Source organism: Protopterus annectens, chromosome 17.part0 (genome assembly GCF_019279795.1).
Source record: "Protopterus annectens isolate FY-2018-M chromosome 17.part0, PAN1.0, whole genome shotgun sequence".
NCBI lineage: Eukaryota > Metazoa > Chordata > Ceratodontiformes > Protopteridae > Protopterus > Protopterus annectens.
Genome location: NC_056751.1, coordinates 71,482,285 through 71,508,093, shown reverse-complemented (window position 1 = coordinate 71,508,093; position 25,809 = coordinate 71,482,285). Strand labels below are relative to the sequence as shown.

The 25,809-nt window shown below is 35.8% G+C and overlaps 1 protein-coding gene across 1 annotated transcript in view; it reads left to right on the top strand.

Moving 5' to 3' along the window:
- The window catches only part of LOC122791403 (neuronal acetylcholine receptor subunit alpha-7-like), a 2,335,909-nt gene that overhangs the window by 1,290,140 nt on the left and 1,019,960 nt on the right, over positions 1-25,809 (top strand). The window contains exon 8 of the mRNA XM_044059149.1: positions 10,612-10,698. Within this exon, the coding sequence (XP_043915084.1) occupies positions 10,612-10,698 (87 nt within the window). The remainder of the gene's footprint in view (positions 1-10,611; positions 10,699-25,809) is intronic.

Genomic DNA, 25,809 nt, shown 5'->3' with positions numbered 1-25,809 from the left:
TCTCACCTATCAATCATCCAAATTAAACAATGTTTATTTCTGTAATCAATACATTGTCACCTGGAAGAGGGCCCCATGATACTCTTACAAATGTGACCAATTTTATAATAATTTATCATGCTCGTTCAAGCCAACCATGCTAAATCCCTTAATTATCATTAAGTACTATCACTTTTTTTATTTCTGTGCTTGTAACCTTAGTGCTTATAGCCTTAGACATGCTCATTTTTACCTGCGATATGCCCCCCATCCTTAATCACAATTATTATGCCAAGTCATCAGTTCCTCAGTAATAACTATCTACATTACACCATTTATTTATACTGGTCTACCTTTACATAATCATTAATTACTAAGCATATCTTTCACCATGTTTAATATAAAAAAGTCTTAACCTACTTTATAAACATTTTTACCCTACAAATGTGCTATTCTGCTCTACATAACAGTATGTAATTCACTAAACAATAGAGGAATGCATTGATTTTTTAATAACTAGCTAATTGCATTACAGATATTTATGTTGTAATTAATATTAAACTGACTCTCCCATATGCAATTGTCCTGCTATAGCTTCCCATCTCTAAATATGTAATTATCACATATTTTATTAATCTTTCCTTGCATAATGTATAACCACTTTACTTCTGTCATAGTAACAAATCAACATCCATATCATATATACAAACATATGAATGCATTTATTTTTTCCTGTGAACACTCCCATTAGCAATTTCCAAATATAAACATTCCTTTCTAGACAGCATTATCTCAGTGATGATTAATCTTTCCAAACAGCTTTGTTGTATATTGCTGAATAAGAATTCTGAAAAAAGACTACTTAATTTCATCAATAACCAAAAGCTTCCACATTCAAATCAGCTTTTTAAACATCATGTGGTCTTTCCATTTGGGGTATAGGATAGATGCTTCCATGTTCTTCATTCCTTTCACTTCACATTTCCATATTTGCCTTTTCTGATCATTTACTATATTCTGTATACTTTTATTTCTCATCTAAATTATCTTCAATTCTTTCTCATTAATCAAAACATTATTACTTGTTATAATACCTAGGTATCTGCAATGCTTTCTATACTTCTCTATTAAAGATCCACTTTCAACAGACAATCATTCCCATAATATTGCCATCAGACAATATGTGCTATATTAATATCTCAATCCTCCCCAAACCACTACTTTTCTTGTATCTTCATCTTAGTCCACTTAAGTCTTATTGAAATTAAAGTGTCAGCTTTGTACCATTTCCGTTTTCTAATTATGTGATTAGTTTATTTTTAATTAGTTATTTTACTTACATAATTAATTAATTAATTATTAAGTTCAATATCTTAATATATCCACTACATATTTAAAATTTACTCATCAGCTTAGTTTGGAGGGCATAGCATATTTAAATACTTATATTTCCACTACCACTAGTGGGTTTAAATCTAAGATATATAGGAAGAGTACATTTAGTAATTCCTATTTGGAATACAATAGCTGTCATCCCCTCAAGTTAAAAAATAACATAGTCAAAGGAAAATGTATACGTGCAGCACGTATGACATCGGATCATCGAGAGATACTGCAGGAGCTGAATTTTATTGGTTCTATGTTCAGGGAAAGAGGATACCCAGCATATGTGGTGGATGACGCTATTGGTTATGTTAGTGGTCAGAGGGTATTAAGTATAAACCATTATTAGGTGCTTACAATAGGAATGACAATTCTCCCATAACTAATAAAGATGGTCTAGATTATAACAGGGCTTGTATTCTACCTTATAATTGTCACACTGAACAGGTTAAAAAGATCATTAGAAACAACTGGAATATTTTAAAGTGTGACGAGAGGTTATTTTCTTTAATTGGAAATGAGCCTAGATTTGTACATAGTGTAGGTAATAATTTAAAAAAGAGGTTTGAAAAGAATGGTTCTTTTACAAAGGGACCAAGGAATGGTACAAGAAAATGTGGACACTGTAATCAGTGTGGAACAATATTAGAAGACATGACAGTTGAGGTAGGTAATATTAGCAAAACTGTTATACAGTTCAGCTATGGCAAGTGGTAAAACGAAAAATGTTATTTATTTTGCTTTGTGTACTTCATGTCCCAGTTATTATGTTGGACAGACTGGGAGACATTTAAAAGATATAATTTATGACCATTTGTATGCAATTAGCAGAAAGGGTGAAAATAATGGCTTGTACAGGCACATTAGGGACAGTAAAAGCTGCACTACATTTAAATTTGCTTTATTAGAAGTAGTTAATATATCAAGTAGAGGTAGTAACATTAAGGCAATCCTGGGTAACAAGGAGGTTAGGTGGCAAATTTTATTGAATGTCACTACACCTCCTGGTATTAATGAATATATTTCAATAAAACCAGTGTTGCAAGCTAGGACATGATGTATTAGTAACATATGAAAGTTTAACTCTCTGATATGCATTTGTAGTTTTAAAATAGTATAGGTGTGCATTGAGCATATTTTTACATATTAGGCAATGAACAGTTGTGTTATTGTAATCAATTTTATGAATGTATTATGTAGTATATTGTTTACATAGTAGCATATTGGTAGGATGAATGTTAGGAAGTACTTGTATTTTGAAATTTTGAAGTCCCATGAACTTTTAATTATTCTTGACGATATGTGGGGTGATTGGTGGGTTAATTTATTTAAAGAAGGTTTGGCTAACAGATGGGGTTCTGATGAAGTCTAAGTTATTATTAGATGAAAGCGCTTAACCTGGTGTTATTTTAATAAAGTATCAGTGTTTTGTTCTAGTTGCTGTTTCACCTATCCTTACAGTGATTTTCATGGTGGACTCATATCTTATTTACTTCTTAATGATATTCTCAATGCAATCTTTAATATAAGACACTTTAGATCTGCTGTGATTTATGAATTTGTTCATTTTAGCTGGTAGACCATCAGGATTGTTTGCTCTTAAATGTTCTGCGCAGTGGTGCAGCGGTAGCATTGTTGCCTCATAGCAAGAAGGTCTCCTGTTCAATTCTTGGCTGGGGTACCTTCTGTGTGGAGTCTGCATGTCCTCTCTGCATTTGTGTAGGTTTTCTCCAGGTGTTCGAGTTTCCTCCCATATTTCAAAGACATGCATCTGGAATGTTTCTCCCTGGCCCTCTGCTTAAAATTGGCTTCTTTCCAAGTCGGCCTTTCCTGGTAAACAAATGTTAAATAAATAAAATTCAGCTGTAGTAGTAGCAACTTCATCTGGGCACTCACCTATATGGGAATATAGCTCTTTTGTATAAATATCAGCTTTGCTAGTGTCATATTTGGTAGTGCTACAAGTGAACTTGGATAGCTCATTTCAGAGTTTGAGAAGGTTTGTCCATCTGTAATACTGTCATTCAGAATTACTGACTGCAGGGGCTGTAAAGGTTTTAAAAGAGAATATTACAAGTTAATGCTCAGACTTAACTAGGAAGTGAGAAACTAAAATACATGTAGTGGCTATATTAGTTAGAACCAGTCAAGAATATTATATCCCCTCGATTGTCTGTTCCAGGGAATTTATTATTTTTTATTTTTATTTATTTATATCTGTTTACTGGGGTAATACACTGATCTCAGTGAACCATTTTCAGGCACAGTCTGGGTGAATAGAATTACATAAGAAATGGACAAAATATATTTACAGATACAAGGATATGCTATAACCATATACATATTTACAGATGCAAATGTATGCTACTACATTTACTTCAAAAAGCAGTGTACAAATTTTTATTTAATAATTCTTGAAAACTCTGGACAAACCGGACTTTAAAAGTATTGGTGCACAAGTTTATTGAGGGGTAGTTGATGTCTCTCATTATAAAAGTGTTTTTGGTAATAGATATTCCTCAAGTACATTTAGGAACTTTACATGATCACCAGGAGACATTGTTGGTGTACTGTAGGATGTTATAAGTTGATAGTTTGTCTTCATCAGAATACGGTGAAGTTCACTTAGTGTTATTTGTAGGTCCATGTGAATCTGCCTAGAAGTGATGTGGTCCTTGACAAACGTATAAAAAAGCCAAAATAGTTTCCACCAGGCCTGACTGCATGGTGAGTACAAAATCCAAGTACAGTATGTGTTCAAGTTGCAGGCACCTCAAAAATCAGTCAATTTTATTGTTACAATTTCTGCCAATGAGAATGGCCACCTTGATTCAGTCCAATTTATGTTTGCAAATGGCTGCATTGATGGCTGCTATGCTAGGTTGTTCATTTCCAAGGTCCTGCCCAAAATGACAGTTTATGGGCAGCAAGATCTTTATCCAGTAAATGCAAGGTGTGATGTCAGATGTGTAGGTTATCCTAGGTGAAGGGGATTAGACCACCAATTATCTTATCCAGTGCTGACACATACTGAACACCCCTAGAGTAACACTTAACTACTAGGCCAATTACTGAAGCCAGCATCATTTCATTGTATATAGGTTTCATTCTGGGTGAAGGAAGGATTTCCCTTCAAGCCTAGTGAAGTGCTGGCACTGGCCATATATCTCAACTTCACAGTACAAGAAATCTGGAAAAAGCCAAAATAATGGGGGGACGAAGACACAAAAATAAGGGCAGCCTGTAATCATTGCACTTTCAATTTAGAAACTTGATAAATAACAGCTTTTGCATTACCATGCATTTTCTGAAGGATACAAAGTCTGAAACTCGGATGTCTGTCTTGTCTGAAACTTGGATGTCTGTCTTTACTTAATGAGGAAAAGACCAACCATTTGAGGCACAAATCTGGAGAGGTGAGAGGTAGTTACTGGGCATATGCATGGTGAGATACAACATATCTTTCTACATGTCTCTCAGGGTTTTGCACCCCAAGTCATTCATACTCACATGGAATTGAGACTGCTGGCTTTTTAACAAAATTCTGTATATAAAATCAAATTACATTTTCCTATGGGCAATGTATCTCATTTGCACTGCCTGCATACTTGCTAATATTGGTCATCCACAGAATGAAGATCCACAGTAATCAAAGAAGAACATCCACAAAGCAGTTGACTCATCACTTTCTTTGACTTTACTGGACAGATACTAATAGAAACGTACAATAGCAACTGCTTTCCAATCAGCTGATATTAATGACTGAATCACTTTGAATGCCATATAATTTCAGTGAGGTTCCCATTATGAGTCTGAGACCTCACAATGTGAGTCCTAAAACAGGAAGTATAGACTAAATAAATTGTTGCATCTTGAAGAATTGCCTCCCTTGGTCAGGGTGCAATACTCTCAGAGTTAATATATATACCTGGCTGAGGTGTGGGGGTGCAGTACACCATGTCTGGGGCAGGGGCTGTGGAGTCTGCTCCCCAACTAAAAATTATTTTGATATATTCTAATGAGTTATGCACTTCAGTGTTACATCTGTAAAATCACATTTAATGTTTTAGAGTCTGAAGACTCACATAGTATGGTCTTAGCATTCTAATAGGGTTATATGGCAATGGAGAATGTCAATGGCATAGTGATTAGCAGCAGGGCAGCCTTCACTTTTTTGTTCACACTGTCTTTATTCTTTTAATTAGTTCAAGATAATCATTTTAATAGTACAGTAATTTTTCAAAAGAAATCTGTTAACTTGAATTAATATGAATCAGATTAAGCTTTTCTATTATTATTATTTTAACTTTTAATTACATGTAGCGATGGTAAACTTTAAATTTCTCAATGCCTGATAGAGGGACTTTAGTATCCAGTACAGAACTAATGCTAAAGTAGCTCTGGAAACAGCAGCAAGACATTTAATTTTACCATTCTAGGTCATAAATACAATTACTTCTTTTAACATATGCATTCAATTCTAACAGGTATTACACTGAAATATGCAAGGATTTCTTTACAAAATGTCTAACAGATGGATAAATCACAAATGGTAAATGTCCCTCTTCAGCTAACAGCACACTTAGAAAATCCAGGTCAAGTTTGTTTTCTTTTCTGATTATAATAGTTCATCAAAGCATACTAGGTATATATTATAAAAAAAATGTCTAAGGTAAAACTGACAGAATGATATTATACAGAGATCTGATCCTGCACAGATAATATTGGACTCTGGTATTTTAGCAACGTTTTAACAACTTTCCATTCAAAAGATGATTTTATAATATTTTCTTTCAATCCTTAGCATCAGCATGCTTTTCTTCATTCAGTAATAAAACATTTAATAGTAATTTTATTTATTCTCAATATAATAAACAATGACTCTTCCTCTGAATATGCATATGGGAGCTTCATTTTCTAGATCTAGTAAATATGCACTATGACAGATGATGCAAACAATCATCATAGATGGCATCTGACCTTAAAATAGATTAGGTCAGTTCTGTTTCCCTTGCCTGATGTTCTGTACATTGCATTTGAGGCTATAAAGGCTCTCAGCATTTCTGGAATTGGGCTATATGTTATATTGTGCACTTTATGTCTTTTTCTCAAAACAAAGGTGTCTGTTAACCATTCTTCACCCATGTAATGGGTGTAATGTGTTACCTGATAATGAATTAAAATGTGGAAAAGTACTTCTTCTACAGCAGACAATACATAAAAGTAAACACAGTGACAGGCAAATAGCCAGACCTAAGAGATTAAAGAGTTCCTGAGAGTAGGGGCATAGCCAGGGTCTGCTGAGTTCCAGAAAGATCTAGAATCCTATGCACTCTGAGGTACACTCCTTGGCTTATTCTATAGGTAAATTACAATGGCAATCCATGCTCTTTTTCATTTAAGCTTAAGGTAATAAATGCAGCAAATCTATGTGTTTTTGTGTAGCTACACTCAGAACTTAGTATGTTTTGCAGTAGACTAAGTTATCTGGTGACCTAGTGTTGCTAGATGTAACAGCCATGCATCTAAACTTGTGAGCCCTTCTTCGTTCCCACAGATATAGAAAACACACCCACACAAAGCAACACACACAGACATAGGCAACCTCCTCCACACACACAAACACACACATACAACACTCTACAGCCATGAATGCATATATCTATCAATCTACACACACACACACACACACACACACACACACACACACACACACACGTATATATATATATATATATATATATATATATATATATATATATATATGTATATGAAGAAATATCTGCAGCAAGACTAGTGAAGAACTGGGTACCACTAAGGACAATACTAAGTCAGGCTACGGCCAGAATTATCACATAATTTATGCTAGGGAAAATCACAGTTGAGTTAAGCTGTTCATAAAGGTCATGGCAACTTAGTTGCTATTAGAGAAGTGGAAATATAGCTGCAGAGAACATATACAGATGTTTCTACTGTAAAGAAAATAGGAGCGTACCTCTCCCTGCAAGACATCTGGACAAAGTCTAAAATAATGGAGTGGGGACAAAGACCCAAATGTAGGGACATATTTTAAATATTGCTTTGATAAACTTAAAATTTGCTAAATAAAACAGGTTTTGTGTAGGCATGCATTTTCTGAATATTTGAAACTCAAATGTGTGCCATTATTTAGTTACCTTAATCTTCAGTGATTTCTCAGAAAGCCACAGATTTTTTGAGAAGCAGAACTAAAATATAAGGTAAAAATTGGGACATTTGAGAGTTATGAATAGGAGATAATGATTTAATGCCAAGTCATAGAAAGTGTTGAATATTATGGGCTGAATCAAGGTCACGTTGTATAATCATAGGAATGACCTTGGGTTATCATAGCTAGGAATAGGGTTCTTTCTCCCACCTGTAGAAGCTGTCAGTTAAGCCAAGTTCAATATTGTGATATGTTAACAAAACAAGTCCAGGATCAGGCAGTAATATTCTCACCACAAAATGCATCCCTGAAACTGCATCTGGAGTATTGTATGCATCAGTATAATTCAAGGATTATGCATAACTGACATGAGGAATTTAGCAGTATATCAATACATATGTTGGAGAACTCAGGGCATATAAGTAAGTAATAAATGGCAAAGCAATTTTATTTTAGCCAGAAAGAAGTGATGGAAAGAGCTGAGATGATTGTTGAATGCAAGATGATTACTACAGGTCACAAAAGCTATGCAGATGTTTGGTATGAGGAGAACTTAATAAGAAAGTGAGGTCAAATTTCAGAAGGATTTGAGAAAGTGTTTTTAAATAACATCACAATCTTCATCGCAGTTTCATTATCACTGCATCTTTTTCATCCTCCTCCTCCTCCTCCTCTCCTTCTCCTCATCATCATCGAATTTTCATACCTTTGCCACACTCCCACCTTCATTACATCTTCATCAAAACATCATCACTTCTTTATCATAATATTCACTGCATTTTCATCATTTTATTATCCTTATTTTCATCTTCATCGTTATTGTCATATTCATTACCATCATCTTCAACACATCTTCAACATCATGACTGTTACCATCTTTGCCACATCTTTATTGCATCTTCATCTTCACAGATGCACAGATTATTTAAAACATTTTCATACTAGCACTAAAAAGTCTTTTGGCTTTTCCCGGTTAGGAGTCGCCACAGTGGAACTCCCGTCCGCTAATGATTGGCAGTGGATTTTTACGGTGCTGAGTTGCCAGCTCAACACCCAACCTTCAAAGAAGGCACGGCCATTCATGCATGCACCTACCTGCATGTCTGTAACGTCACTTGACCATGGGGAGACATGCAGACTCCACAGAGAAGGTGCTCTAGCCATGAATCGAACAGGAGAACCTCTTGCTGTGAGACGACAACGCTAACAGCTGCACCACCGCGGCCTATCTTGTTCAATGTTTAACAGACAAGCACACTTTAAATGTATCACTGAGGTGATGAACATACAGGCAGGCGGTAAAAGTGGTTCTCAGTATGCAGTTGCCTGTGTTATGAGAGGAAAGCCTGAAGTACATACATTATTCTCTTTTTTGAAGGATGATTACAAGCTTTTCCATAAATGCATTATAAGTGGAGATGTAGCAGATGTCAGTGTCGGGGATGATGTATCCTAGAACTTGAGTTCAAAAAATATGATCAGTGGGGTAGAATATGTTTGGGTTATAAAGAGTAAGGAGGCATTGCAAGCTTTAAATGCAGTTGTTATGTATTTCTAATGATTAAGCAATGAATAACAGAGAAGATGGATTCATTGTGAATGACTGTATGTAAGGTTGGCCTTCTCCCTTATTCCCTGTTCATAGAATAACATATTTTGATTTTAGAGCTCAAGACTAGGCCTTGACAGATGAGAAATGGTGTTGCAAACATTTGGAAGATTATTCATGTTGCTATGAGTTTTGCAAGTTTGCTGTTAGAAAGTCTAGTCTGTGCAGTAAAATAAACTAGTAAACTGGTTAGCCTAGGTACAATACCTATCTTTGGTAGAGTGAAATGTTAAGAAGGGGGTTCTGGAAAAATAGCCAAAATAGCCAGACAAATGTATATCTCATTGTTGGAATGTTAGAACTCAAAGACAGTAACATGGGTGCATGTGTAACATCTTCACTGGGTATACAAGTGCCGTTCTCCTCATTTTGTGACCTAATTACTTCATAGTGACCAATGCAAGATTGTCAAAAATCTTATTATTATCTGCTTTTTTGGTTTAACTTTGAGACTCCCAGTAATAAGAGCAAGACGTGATTATAAATCATATAATATGGAAAGTGCAAGTACCTAATAAATACAATGAATCTCAAAGCCTGCTATAATAATAATTCCAATGTGTTTTGTGGGGGTGGGGGGTTTTACCACTGCCGCCACAATCACACATAAGTTTCCTGCTAACTTGCATACATAAATCCAGGATCATTGCATGTCTAAGTAATGCACTGTATTTTGTGTATATTTGACCTTTTAGTCTCACTATTTCAATTTTCACACTTTCATACATTAGAAATTCAACATTAATCGTGACAAAAAATCGGAAGCAAATGAGTCAGCAAATGTGGCTAGGATGTAAAACTCAAGAGAGCCTAAGTGCCAATTTTTCATCCACAAAAAACATAATTCTAAGGTTTAACACACAAATTCTAGTAGGCACATAATGTTACTTCCCAGCACAGTTTGTAAAGATAGGCAGATTGTTTCATAGAGGTCAATGCTGCATTAGAAAGTACTGAACATATGACTTTTCCTGGGTGATCACAGTTTACCAAAGCACCAATACCAGCAAAAGATGCACTTGGTTTCATGTAGCTAGACTGGACTATCGCTTTTGCAACAGTGCTATATATGTTTTATCGGCAAAGTTGTGAATGTTATTTATGAAGTCTGTGTTGTAAAATGACATTATTCATAATGGTGGAAGAAATCAAGAATGGTGCCATTTTGTATAGTTAACAGAACAACGTAGAGTATTATAGTATTTAATAGCATAACAATGCACTCTTAGAGAAAGTATCCTTCTTAAGCCGAAGCAATGTCTCTGTCACGCCTAATATGTCCATTAGCAGCTACTTTGTTTTATATCATAGATATGTTGCTGGCAACATTGTACATCCATGTATAAAAGTAAAAGCCCATTTCTATCACTGCTGCATAGTAAAAGTCATTTGTCCACTTGTTTGGCATGCTAATGGTGTAATTTCTTTCTCTCCTCATATTTTACCATTGCAGGGATAACAGTGCTGCTTTCACTGACCGTGTTCATGCTCCTTGTTGCTGAAATTATGCCTGCAACATCAGACTCGGTGCCTCTTATAGGTATGTAACTCTCACTTTTTAAACAAGATGAGCAGCTGATTTTATCAAGACCATTTCTTGATATTCGCTGCTAAAATATTGAAGGACACAACTGTCTAGAAAAACCTTTCTAGTAAAGTCCTTTATTCTGACAGAGTTTTGTCTTCTGTGTATTTTTGTTGATAAAATCTGGAAATGTATTTAATTTTGTCACCATGACAATGAAATGTATAATGTTTGTTTCAGCATGATCAGTTTATGTTACCTGGACCTAGAATCCTCTGAGTCTCACTTTTGATGACAAGGCCCCTTATCAATACATTTAAGGCATCCATGTGCAGTATTAAGTATTGGGCCAACTTGAAATTGTTATGGGAACCTCTGAAAATTACAGGACCCGCTAAAAATCAGATCTGCTGGATACTTAGAGAGCAAAGCAGCTTGTATCTTCTTTGTCATGAAACAGTAATTTCAGATGAACTTTTGAACAGTTGTGCTGCCTTGAGTGTATACAATGCAGAAGCAAATTTTGGGTTAGTCTGATGATGCAACCGCCTGAGACTATTGTTGCATAGTATACAGAATATGAAAATATGTATACGTGTGTATATATATATATATATATATATATATATATATATATATATATATATATATATAGATATAGATAGATATAGATATATATATATATATATATATATATATATATATATATATATATGTATGTATGTGTGTGTGTGTGTGTATGTATATATGCATGTATTTATTTTTTTTGTTTTGTTCTTATTTAGTTATTTGGATATGTCAGTGCTTTGAAATTAAACTTCTTAGCCCTTAATCTTGCACACATCACCAAAAACATGGCTGAAATGCAGAATAGTTTGCAAACTCAAGTGTACGCACATAAGAATTTAAGAAGCAAATGAAGTACAGTTGTGTGTTTCACTTAACTGTAGCGTCAGGCTTTCTGTGCAGTTCAGAAATAATACACAAACACCTGCTGTCTTCATTCTTTTTCTCAATAGCTGTGGAGTTGCGGGCAGCTTCCTTTACACTGATTGATCAAATAATAGGAATACAATAGGGGGTGCGCTTATGTAAGGTCTAATTATTTGTAGACAGCTCTGTGCTGACCATTAGCCAAGTCAGTCACCTGCTAGTGTTCTTTGTTCCAGTATTTTATGACTGTTTCACAGCTAAAAATTAATACAACTAAATTGAAAGTTTTACTAATAACTTCTCTGAGTAAGTCCTTGTAGATGACTGACTGACAAACTGTAAGCATTAGATACTTAGGGATTTGCTTGTCCATTGAGCTCTTACAGTTTAGCTATGAAAAAGTCTCTGATGATAGGAAGGAGTCAGCATAGAATGTTGTAAATATTAAGGCAACTGCTGCTTAGACATTTCTCTTTTTTGTTTGGAAAATGCAGACAATCTTTTCTGTGGAATGTGATGTGGCCTTGAAGAAACTCCAAATTTTAAGAATGCCAAGAAATGAATTAGGAGTGGCCTGGCTCAGTAGTACAGAGAGATTGAACCTAGCTGAGAACCATTGAATAGTGGTGTGTTTAGTGGCCCTGGCACTGAAGGAGGCAGGCAGCAAGGAAGGGGAGGGAAGGAATTTGGCCTGCTCATGTCTCATTGGGTGTTGTGTTGGTACGCAGGAGCACCACAGAGATGGTGTTGTGTCTCTTGTGCTTCAGGAAAGGAAGGTTGTGCTGCTTGCAATGTCCCTTGCAGACAGTAGAAATGACCAGGGCAGGCAGCCCATTCCTTTGTATAGTTAAGCATGTGCAGTGGATGCATGACCTCACTAGAAAAAAACGTGTACTGCCTGTGATGGCTACTTCATTGATGGCCCTTCTACAGGTGATTGGCCATAAATGAGCCAGAAGACCAAGATCAGGTCTGATGTTAAGATGGTAGCTGATGCAAAAAGAGAAGTTAAGAAGGAGGGGAAATAGCCATCATTTCACTAAACCACATGCAGTTAAAGATTTTTGTGGAAAAAACAGGCTTAGACTATCTGATCAGGTAAGCTTGATATGTATTTATCTTTGATGCTTTCTGATAAGATCTCCTCTAAATTATGCAAGCAATGTTCCAGCTAGGACTTTGCATGGCAGAAGTTAATACATTTATTTTCTTAGGCCTTTTCAAACTAGAACAAGTTTCCTGTCGTGGATATTGTCTAGAATGATCACAGATACACAACTGAGGTAGTGGATAGGTAGTGGTAGTACATATACCTGGCTGGATATATGGAAATGGAAATGCGGTACCTCGCCAAGTTTTCATGAAATGAAATGAAATGCTTAAATATCTTTCATCATATTCTAGAAATGCAGTGGTTGAACATGGCCTGCTTCTGACGATATCAGTCGATCTACTTTTGATTTATGTCACATCGTTCAGAAGGTGATAAATAATATAAAATAACACACAAATGTAAATAACAATAATGTGTGTACCAAATATACTGCAGCTATAAAATTAATAAATGTTATATTAATAAACGTTAGAATTTGTTGGAACAATTTTGTTTGTTTTACGTAATGTTTGTTGGAAGAAATATAGTTTTAAATGGAATTTAAAGACAGCAACAGTAGGAATCACTAATCCAGTTCAACAGAGCATTCCAAGGGGTCTGGGCAGTGATATAAAATGTTCAGTTGCCCGCAGGTGTAAGTGGTACCAGGAAACCTCCATCAGCACTGCAGGAGGTGAAGGAATAGTCCTGCACAGACATAGTTTTTGCACCAGGTGTTTAAATAGACTCGGTTCAAATTATGAAGTGCTCAGTTACACAGTAGTGATACTCTAAAGTAGATCCTAAGCTGAGCAGGAAACCAGTACAGACACCACAGAACACATGTAATCCTGAATTCCTTAGAGGTTACAAATAGTAATCACTGTCACATGTCTATAGTAGCCTAGTGAACAATTTATTCATACATCTCAGACTTCTGAAAATTTGCAGAAGTTTCTCACTTCTGTTGCAAAATCTTTGTGCTGCTCTATGGTTTGGTTTGGAATCCTTTCACATCAAAGTACCTTTTATTGTTACCCTTGGATAAAGATGTTCCTCAAGTAAATCATTACTGTCTTATGATATTGCTCCTACTAGAAATAAATGTGCATTTGAAGTAGTTACCTCTTTGCTTTCTGCAGCACTCCCTACAAGTTCTGCTAAATATTCACATCCACAGTAGTGAGCAAATCAGCAGCACTATAATAACTAGATAATGAGAGGTTATGCAGATGTGTTGCGTTATTAAGCAATAACCCACGGATGGGTGTGGGTAATGCTGGATTTACCCACGGATGGGTGTGGTTAATGCTGGATTTACCCACGGATGGGTGTGGTTAATGCTGGATTTACCTACGGATGGGTGTGGTTAATGCTGGATTTACCCACGGATGGGTGTGGTTAATGCTGGATTTACCCACGGATGGGTGTGGGTAATGCTGGATTTACGCACAGATGGGTGTGGTTAATGCTGGATTTACCCACGGTTGGTGTGGTTTGGTCATAAGCGTGAAGCCCAAGTGACCAAACAAAGCCAACCGTGGGTAAATCCAACATTGCCCACACCCAGCTATGGGTTATTGCTATTATACAATGACATTATTTAAGAAAAAAAATACTTTTCTTAAATAATGTCACTGTATAATGCCTCCATTCTACCCTTCTGCAGGTCTCCTGGGGCATTTCTGATGAACTGTGCATGCATAAGGGTCATGTTCCCATGCTTACGCAACACAACAGTGCTGTGTAGAGATAGCAACAGAGAAAGGAAGATCTCTGTTGCTTTTTTAAAGCTATCTCGCTATGTTAAATGAGTTTAACATAGTGAGATATCTTTAAAAATGCAAGGGAGAAAGGAAGATCTCCTTTCCCTTTTTTTAAGCCATCTTTACGAGTTTAACATAGCAAGACATCTTTAAAAAAAAGATATCTTGCTATGTTAAATGTATAACATAGTGAGATTAAAGCAACAGAGATCTTTCTTTCTCTGTAGCTACCTGTGCACACACAAAAAAAAAAAAAATCAGGAGATATACTAACGGAAAAAGTCTGGGCGACCGGACCTTTTTCCGTAATTATATATCAGATTTACAATGGGCACGCTGGTTGGGCTGGCCAATCAGCGTGCTTGTTTTTGAGTGTTTATGGCCAGTCATTGTATAATATGTTGTAATGTTATGTTCTACATTCAGTATATTCCCAGTAATGTGACATACCACGGGGAAGTGCATGTTGTCAGTAGGAAATAGAAGCAAGTTAACACACTTGCCTTTGATGTGGCACAAATGTAGAGCTGTGAGTTCTATGCCTACACCAGATCCTTTGATTCGTTTTGCAGTGCTGACATCACAGTGCAGCATAATGGAAAGATGAAGATGATGGAAGGATGAAGATGCTGCACTCCTGAAATACAGTCCTTTGGGTAAAACATTAAAATGAGGTCACATTTGCCCTATATGGTGGTAGGAAGCTGTCCATGTTAGGATGGATGTAAACGATCCACAACACATTGAAAAAAAGAAGTGATATTTATTTTACTTAAATCACAAATTCAAATTCAGTATTTATGCCAAGTTAACTCAAAGTATCATTTTCAGAAATTTTAGACAAAACTCTTTACAAACTCAGACTCAGTATTTACATCAAATTAAATCAAGGAATCATCTTTACAAAATTTTAGACAAGAATGGCTTGTGACATATGTATTTGCCATTAATTATTGTATAAAATTAGACAACAATGAACTACTCAACTTTTCTGAAAGCTATACAAAAAGTATACTTAGATAAAACTTGATTCCTTCTGACTCCTATAATGTAAAAAAGTTAATATGCAGTTCTAAAAGTGCTACTTCACTAATTTCTGAAAACTGATAATGTTCAAACTGCTTCCAAATTTGGTGAACTGGAGAACATTCAAAAACTCATAAATTAATGTTTCTAGAGAGCCACACTATCAATTTTTTTTCATAATCTTTTTTTTATTGTTTTGTTTTGTTGCTTCATTAAACATCTGACACATAACATTTAATGGCCTAACCATCAAATTAAGTCTCTGAGAGGTAATGTCTGTTGGATAATTTTATCCTGAAAGTAATAACCTGTATCAGAGTCTCCTCTAATGTTGCCCATCCTCATTGAAAAAACTTCAACAAATAAGTCTACAAATTCATATCTGTCTTGATGATGCCATGACAACTCTAATTTCTATTGTCCCATTTTTTTCCAAAAAAATTTTACTTGAATATCTTTAAAGATATAATAATTATTTTGCTCAAGCCTCCATCTTTCTAACAAAATCCCATAAAAATCTTCAAATAGTGTGCCACAAAAGGAATTTTACCACATATTTTCATTTACTGTACAAAATATAAAATAAAATTACAGGATTAACTATATCAAGATCCCCATTTAGTTAGGCTTGATATATGATTCCTTACTTATTGGGTTTTAACCTAGCACTCCAAATCCCAGAGAAAAGAATGCCTACTAACAATGACTCTAATTGTTCTGGCAACAGAAAAAGAAAGTCTTGTGAGGTAACTTTCCTATCCTAAAATATATGTCTTCAATACGCACACACACACACACACACACACACACACACACGTGTATGTATGTATGTATGTATGTATATACATATATAGATATATATATATATATATATATATATATATATATATATATATATATATATATATATATACACTGCGGTGGTGGTGCTGTGGTAGCGTTGTCGCCTCGCAGTAAGACTTTGTCCTGTTCAATTCTCAGCTAAAGCGTCTTCTGTGTGGAGACATGCGTGAATGGGCGTACCTTCATTGAAGGTTGTGCATCAGAGCTGGCAACTTGGCACGTAAAAATCTACTGCCAATCATTAGCGGACTGGAGTTCCGCTGTGGCGACCCCTAACTGGGAAAAGCCGAATGACTTTATATATATATATATATATATATATATATATATATATATATATATGCACACAAGTGAAAACATGTAATCTTGCCATGTGTAACATTCACAGTTATGGACATGATTTTCTTATTTTGGCTTTCTGTTTTTACCATCTTCAATCCTTTTGTTTTCTGCCACCCATTGCCTCCTTCTCTATACGTCCAGTTCCAGCATCTTCTCATTCAGAAACTGACAAAACAATAAATCCATTTTAAAGATACAGAACTCTCTTAGGAACATCCCTTTCACTTGTTGAGGAGGATCCCCTCAAAGATATTCTTCTGGACCTAATAACTGATAAGTACATTTTGAATTGCCAACATAGTAGTAGGTATCACAGCTTGTGTTGCCTTGTTATTATCTGTAAACTCTCTGTAAAAATACTGAGTGGTACTACATTTATATACAATTTTCTCACATGTACTTTTCATCATGTCACACCTCCTCACATTAATTTTTGATGCTCATGCTCAAAATGCTCCAAAACCCCATAAAAAATCACATTTTCTATACAGGACACCATAGCAATGAAGTATACCTAATCATGCCTATAAATATCTTCTTGTCCAATGTATTATGTGATTCTTGCTTATCTTTATCTCAGCTATATCTTTCCATCCTCCACTCCATTACACCACTTGGTTTTAATAAGGCAGACCTCACTGCAATTTATTTCCAAGAGTCTCTGGCCCCTAACTGGATTTTCCTGCCTATGATTTAAGTTATAAATTATAGTGCCCAAAGTTATATATGATACAAAATACTTTTTCATCTCAAAATATCATAGGAATGTTTGCAGACACTCCTCCATCTTGACTTTTAAGTTATAGAGTACTTCTAACACAAAAGTGCACTAATGGCCTTATTTGTGAAATGATGATGCCGAATGGCTGAATTACACATTTCTAAAAATCTTACTAGTTGATATGAGCCCTTTATGAATTAAAGAAAAATAAAAAACTAAATTACCTTTGTTCTATCATGTTATGCTTCAAAGTAATCCTGCCTTCATCCTGCAGCCCTGAATTCCATTTGACTGAGTTTGCGGTCGTCATACTTCCAGTCCTCTTGTTAGTGTTCAGTAAACCACCTGGCACTGTCACTGATGAGCTGTCCTTTCATTTTTCTCATGTAGTGCAGCATCCCATAACTGAAAAGCAGAGAAGTGCAAGGTAACATCTAAATCCACCTAAAGCTCCATTGCTTCCATCAAGCTATTTTCAGTCTGTATTTTGGATAGAATATTCACCCAGAGCTGCTTGTTGTTAGCCAATGGTAAAAGGGGAGGTATCATCAGTTTCAGGTAGCTGCGTTGTCATTTGCTAGTGTTCTCACTATATCTTGACACATCCCTCCACATCCCTCCCAGTTCCGTCCTCCATATTGCTCTTCTACCCATGATCCAAAAGGAAACAAACAGGCAATTATCCCCAGTCAGTATAAATTGCATATCAGCTCTTGCCTAAAAATTGACCTCAAACTTAGTACAACTAATCCAGTGAACAAAATGCAAATAGTTAAATAAAATATGTGGGAGACAGTAAAATTGAGAGGGTCATTTGCAAGGTAGGAATTATTAAACTTTTTTTTTTTTAATTTTAATACAGCTATTGATATTTTCAAACAGACTGAAATTAACCTTACTAAATGGCTATAACTCCACATGATATGGCTGGAAGATGAAACTCAAATCTATACTGTATGCATCAGATGCACACAACTTACAATATTTATATTTCCAGGTGTATACGCATTTTTGCAATAGTTGATGTAGTTTGTTAAGATTAGCATACCAGGGTTACTGAAAAAGAAGAATTTTTCTTAGTTGCTAGCTGATGGGGTCCAATTTCACCAACAACATATGTGCAGCACATATATCAAAAAGTGTATTTTATGTTGTTAAGTATTATAAAATATTCCTGTTACAACATAGTATGACACGTCTGTGTTAAATGTTATTGTAGGGTACCTTTCTGATGGTCAAGACAGCAGATTCATAAGATGGACTACAGTATATAGTCCAGGTGTCAGATATTTCAGACAGTAGTATTTGTTTGTCCAGCTTTATGGAAATGTTACATATTTCTTAATTTATGCAATGGAATCACAGGAAATGCTACAAATAACCATGGGGCAAAATGTAAGAGGTGGTGGTAGAGCTACTGAAATATGACCAAAACTTACAAAAGGAATCCATACAGGTAAGAATGTTATATATTTTAAGATATATACAATGAAATGTTCAGTATGTTCATGTGGTCTGTGCAAGAAGAAGCCCGGATTGCATTGATCAGAAGTACCCCACAAGAATATGTGCAAGATAGATAGTGCAAATATTAGATCTTATTTATGACACTCAGCATGAAAATATGGAAACCTGATTATATCAAGTATTACTTTAAAGATATAATTCGTAGAGGTAACTGAAAGGTATGATCTGAAAGTTTACATGTTGACAGACAAAACTGGCTTTGATAACACCCCAGTATCACAATGTTTATATTTATAAAAGTAATTAAAAAACAAGTACACTGAAAGGAACTAGGGGGCATTAACAGTATATTTCAAATTAAGAAATGGTCTCATGCGTCACTGCTTTAGAAGTCATTGTAAATTAACTATTATCTGAATAGCAAATACTTTTAAGGAGATATTGAAATTTGTTTGTGTGTGTAAGGTTATAACTGGATTACGTTCATAAATTCATTAGATTTACTACTGACTGCATGGGTAAGACAAGGGTATAACTTTTCAAAGATAGCTCTGGAGCCAAAGTGCAGAGTTAAGAAATGGTTTTTAATGTAGCAGGTGGGTTATATGCAGTGAAAATCATTGGTTAGATGGCAAACTTTCTCATTTAAATGGAATAAAATAAGTGTGCACAACTGGTCAGCATATTGGCCTAGTTTGTTAGTTGATGATATTGCTTTTCATATTATGGTGTTGCTTATGGAATGGTGGACACATTTGCATTCTTTTGGCTGGAATGTGTACCCCATAAAGGTATCCAACTAAATTATACTCTGTATTTAATAGCTTGGCCTGATACTGTGAGAAGTATGACTTCTTCTGAAGGTTTGTTATTGTTTTGTGTTATTTTGCATATGCATTTTCATTATGAACAATGGCAAGAAAATGAGATATATTTGTATTCATTAACTCTAAATGTGTCAGGATGAGTTGAAACTACCTTCATCTTCTGAAGTATTGCAGTGTTACATGTCTTATTGTTTAATTGTTTTACTTTGATATGTAAGATGTGATGCCAATTGAAAAAATTTATAAGTTGATGTTTAAGGATGTCATGGGTATAACTCATTCATTCACACAAGTTTTACATAAATTGTATCCAAAGTATTGTAAACAGTGCTCACTTTTTTAGACTGAAAGCTTAAACTGGAATCTGTTGGGGCTTTCTTTCTCATTCACTTCTCACTAAATATACCACAGATACCATGGCTACCTGGATAGTCTGAACACAGTTCACTGCAGTTGTTTAACTGTTCCATGAATTTAGCCTAAGGTTCATAGCTATACTTCCTGAATTCTTAATGGCACTGCTGATTACTGTGTGCCTTCTTTAGTTTTATTATCACGTTTTATAACAGGAATGATACTTCATCATCAGGCTATGTCCAACAGCACCAGCAAATTTCAGTGTATGTTAATATTTCTTCTAAAATGTGTAATGTATAACTAATCCCAGCAAACTGAAGATGAACTGTGCTAATTTTATGAGCTTCTGTAAAATGACTATGTTGTAACTGCACTGACCACAATGAAAGTAAAATAAAATCTTAATGGTTCCTATACATAGGCTGCACAGGAATTATTTTAGTTAAGTAATGCAAAAGTAGAATTTCTTCACATTGTACACATTAAATGTTTAATATTTTGTAGTGAACTAACTTCAGCCCACTTGAGATTCTTCACTACATTGACTGGTATTATAGAAAGTGTCACTCTAATCTGTCAAAGCTGTCTGCAACAAAATGCTTCTTGTATCAGGAAATGTTTCCTTTTACACTTAGCACTTACAGAATGTTGAAGTGCTCCATCTCTATTTCATATTTCCATATTTCTTCATTTCTGTTAAAATGCATTATAACAAGGCTCATGGTCCTGTTACAGTAATAATATACATAGTATGGTTTATCCTGCTTCTGCTAAATAGCAATGGCTATATAATAATGCTGTTTAATGTATGAAATGAAAGTGCATTTAATTACAAGGAATGCTTAGTTCTTTTCCAGCATATCCCACAATGAGTTCAAATAAGGGTGAGTTAAGATAATAGAGAGCTTGGTTAACTTCTTAATCGTATTTCCTTAGAAAATGCCCTCTTTGCAAAATAGAATTCATACTGTGAATATTTTCTTAGATAAATTTTACTAAGACCAGTTTTCAAACTCCTTGAAAATATTACTTATTTGCTCCCACTGAGCTGGCATTATTAAGACAACATGGTTTATCTTGCAATTTTAAATTGGAACACTTCAAATCTTTTATGAATACTACTGAAACTTGCAGTCATCTTTGTTCCAGGAATGCATTTGCCCAAAGTGACTTCATATTTTGAATACAGAAAATAAGTGTTTTAATGAGAATTATACAATTCCTCCCCTAAAACGTGCACGCTGATTGGCCAGCCCAACCAGCGTGCCCGTTGTAAATCCCTCAATATACTAACGGAAAAAGGTCCGGTCGCCTGGACTTTTTCCATTAGTATAAAACACTGTCTCGCTATGTTAAAAGAGTTTAACATAGCGACACAGGTTTAAAAAAAGCAACGGAGATCTCCGCTGCTTTTTTTAAAGCTGTATCGCTATGTTAAACTCCTTTAACATAGCGACATAGTGTGTAAAAAGCAAAGGAGATCTTGCGATCTCCGTTGCTTTTTTTTTAAAGCTGTCTCGCTATATTAAATGGGTTTAACATAGCGAGACAGCTTTAAAATAAGCAACTGAGATATCCGTTGCTTATTTTAAAGCTGTCTCGCTATGTTAAACCCATTTAACATAGCGAGACAGTTTTTAAAAAAAAAAGCAACGGAGATCGCAAGATCTCCGTTACTGTTCGCTATGTTAAATGGGTTTAACATAGCGAGACAGCTTTACAATAAGCAACGGAGATCTCCGTTGCTTATTTTAAAGCTGTCTCGCTATGTTAAACCCATTTAACATATCGAAACAGTGCTTTTGCCCACAGCTCTGATATACTGCGTAGGCATGCGCAGTACATCAGAACTGCCGCAGAATACCAGATAGCTGCGGAAGGGCAGTAAAGAGGCATTATACAATGCCATTATTTAAGAAAAGTAATTATTTCTTTTCTTAAATAATGTCATTATAATAACAATAACCACTTCTGGGTGTGGGTAATGCTGTATTTACCCACGGTTGGCTTTGTTTGGTCCCTCGGGCTTCGCCCTCGGGACCAAACTACGCCAACCGTGGGTAAATCCAGCATTACCCACACCCAGGCGTGGGTTATTGCTATAATGTTGACACAATTATAGTTGGAATTTTGATACTGGCAAATTATTGATTGTCTACAGACTTCAAAAGGTTCTTGTAGTACAATTATAGCTCACTGCATGCTTACCTTGTCTCACATTGTTATTCCTCTTCTAAGGCTATTGAAGACATATGAGACATGCAGATTTTAACAGTAGCTTAATGTGTAGGCCTCACCTTTAACACTAACATACATGAATTACCATCCATTTATGGATTGAAAAATGGAAAAACACTAGTCACTTGAATGCATTTTATTTATTCTCCTTGTTAAGTTTCACATTTTTGTGTCCAGTCAACTTCAGTGTCGGTCAGTTGCATGTTATACAACTGGAGGTGTGGGATGCCACACTACTACAGAGCAACAAAGGAAATCTCTAGCCGAAACTAAAACAGGCTTTAGAAAGAAAGCAAAAAATTAAGGATTTTTCCTTGCCATTATATCGATTATCTGCACATTCTCTAGTGCTATACTAACATATTTGTTTCTTTATCATAATTCTATGCATTTGACAACACTTATAGCGGTGATGTAATAACTTCTTTCTTAACTGGTGATTTTTTTTTTCATTTGCACTTCTAAACGTAAGGTTGTTCCTGTGTGTCAGATACATACTGCAAGCAAACACAAACACAATGCACTTACTGTTCCCTAAGTATTCCCTGCACCATCTTATAACAAACACAATGAACAGACTGTTCTCTCAGTACTACCTGTGCCATGTTATAACAAACACAATGATCTTATTGTTCCCTTAGTACTACCTGTGCTGCATGTGCCATCTTTTAACAAACACAATGAACTTACTGCTCATTCAGTACTACCTGTGCTATATGTGCCATCTTATAACAAACACAATGAACTTAATGTTCCTCAGTACTACCTGTGTTACCTGTGCCACCTTATAAAAAATACTGAAGTTACTGTTCTCTCAGTACTACCTGGGCTACCTGTGTCATCTCATAAAAAACACAATTAACTTACTGTTCCCTCTGTGCTACCTGCGCCATCTTATAACAAACATAATGAACTTGCTCTGCCCTCAGTACTACCTGTGCTATCTTATAAAAAATACAATGAACTAAATGTTCCCTCAGTAATGCCTGCACTACCTGTGCCATCATACAAAAAACACTGAACTTACTGTTCCCTCAGTACTGCCCATGCTGTCTTATAACAAACACTGAACTTCCTTTTCCCTCAGTACTACCTGTGCTACCTGTGCCATCTCATAAAACACAGAATGAACTTCCTGTTCCCTCAGCAGTACCTGCGTCATCTTATAACACAATTAACTTCCTGTTCCCTCAGTACTACTTGTGCCATCTTATAACAAACACAATGAACTTAATGTTCCCTCAGTACTACCTGTGCTACCTGTGCCATCTTATAACAAACACTGAACTTACTGTTTCCTCAGTACTACCCATGCTACCTTATAACAAACGCTGAACTTACTCTTCCCTCAGTACTACCTGTGCCATCTCATAACAAACACAATGAACTTAATATTCCCTTAGTACTACCTGTGCCATCTTATAGCAAACACTGAACTTACTGTTCCCTCAGTACTACCTGTGCTACCGGTGCCATCTTATAACAAACACAATGAACTTAATATTCCCTTAGTACTACCTGTTGTACCTGTGCCATCTTAAAATAAACACTGAACTTACAGTTCCCTCAGTACTACTTCTGCTACCTGTGCTATTTCTTAACAAACACTGGACTTACTGTTCCCTCAGTACCACCTGCACTACCTGTGCCATCTTATAACAAGCACCGAACTTACAGTTCCGTCAGTACGAGCTGTGGTACCAGTGCCACCTTATAACAAACACAATGAACTTATTGTTCCCTCAATACTACCTGTCCTGCCTGTGCCATCTGATAACAAACAGAATGAATTTACTGTTCCCTCAGTAGTACCTTTGACATCTTATAACAAAAATAATGAACTTACTGTCCCCTCAATACTACCTGTACTACCTGTGCACATCTTATACCAAACACAATGAATTTACTGTTCCCTCAGTAGTACCTTTGCCATCTTATAACAAAAATAATTAACTTACTGTTCCCACAATACTACCTGTCCTGCCTGTGCCATCTGATAACAAACACAATGAATTTACTGTTCCCTCAGTAGTACCTTTGCCATCTTATAAAAAAAATAATGTACTTATTGTTCCCTCAGTACTACCTGTGCACATCTTATACCAAACACAATGAACGAACTGTTCCGTCAGTACTACCTGTGCCTTCTTATAACAAACACAATGAAGTTCCTGTTCCCTCAGTACTACCTATGCCATCTTACAACAAATAATGAACTTACTGTTCCCTCAGTACTACATGTGCCATCTTATAACAAACACAATGAACTTACTGTTCCATCGGTACTACCTGTGCTGCCTGCACCATCTCATAACAAACACAATAAACTTACTGTTCCCTCAGTAGTACCTGTGCCATCTTATAAAAAACACAATGAACTTACTGTTCCCTCAGTACTACCTGTGCTACCTGTGCCATCTTATAGCAAACACTGAACTTACTGCTCCCTCAGTAGTACCTGCGCTACCTGTGCCATTTTATAACAAGCACTGAACTTCCTGTTCCCTCACTACTACCTGTGCCATCTTACAATAAACACTGAACATACAGTTCCCGCAGTACTATCTTTGCTAACTGTGCTATCTTATAACAAACACTGAACTTACTGTTCCCTCAGTACTACCTGTGCTACCTGTGCTATCTTATAACAAACGCAATTAACTTACTTTTCACTCAGTAGTACCTCTGCCATCTTATAACAAACACAATGAACTTACTGTTCGCTCAGTACTACCTGTGCTACCTGTGCCATCTTATAGCAACCACAATGAACTTACTTTTCACTCAGTAGTACCTCTGCCATCTTATAACAACTCAAAGAACTTACTGTTCCCTCAGAAGTACCTGTCCCATCTTATAACAAATACAATGAACTTACTGTTCACTCAGTACTACCTGTGCTACCTGTGCCATCTTACATTAAACACTGAATTACAGTTCCGTCAGTACTACCTGTGCTACTACCTGTGCCACCTTATAACAAACACAATGAAGTTACTCTTCCCTCCGTACTACCTGTGCTACCTGTGCTATCTCATAACAACCACAATGAACTTACTGTTCCCTCAGTAGTACCTGTGTCATCTTATAACAAGCACAATTAACTTACTGTTCCCTCAGTACTACATGAGTTAAATGCGTCACATTATAACAAACACTGAACTTACTGTTCCCTCAGTAATACCTGTGCTACCCGTGCCATCTTATAGCAAACACTGAACTTACTGTTCCCTCAGTACTACCTGTGCTACCTGTGCCATCTTATAACAAACACTGAACTTACTGTTCCCTTAGTACTACCTGTGCCATCTTAAAGTAAACACTGAACTTACAGTTTCCTCAGTACTACTTGTGCTACCTGTGCCATCTTTTAACAAACACTGGACTTACTGTTCCCTCAGTACAACCTGCACTACCTGTGCCATCATATAACAAGCACTGAACTTACTGTTCCATCAGTACGAGCTGTGCTACCAGTGCCACCTTATAACAAACACAATGAACTTATTGTTC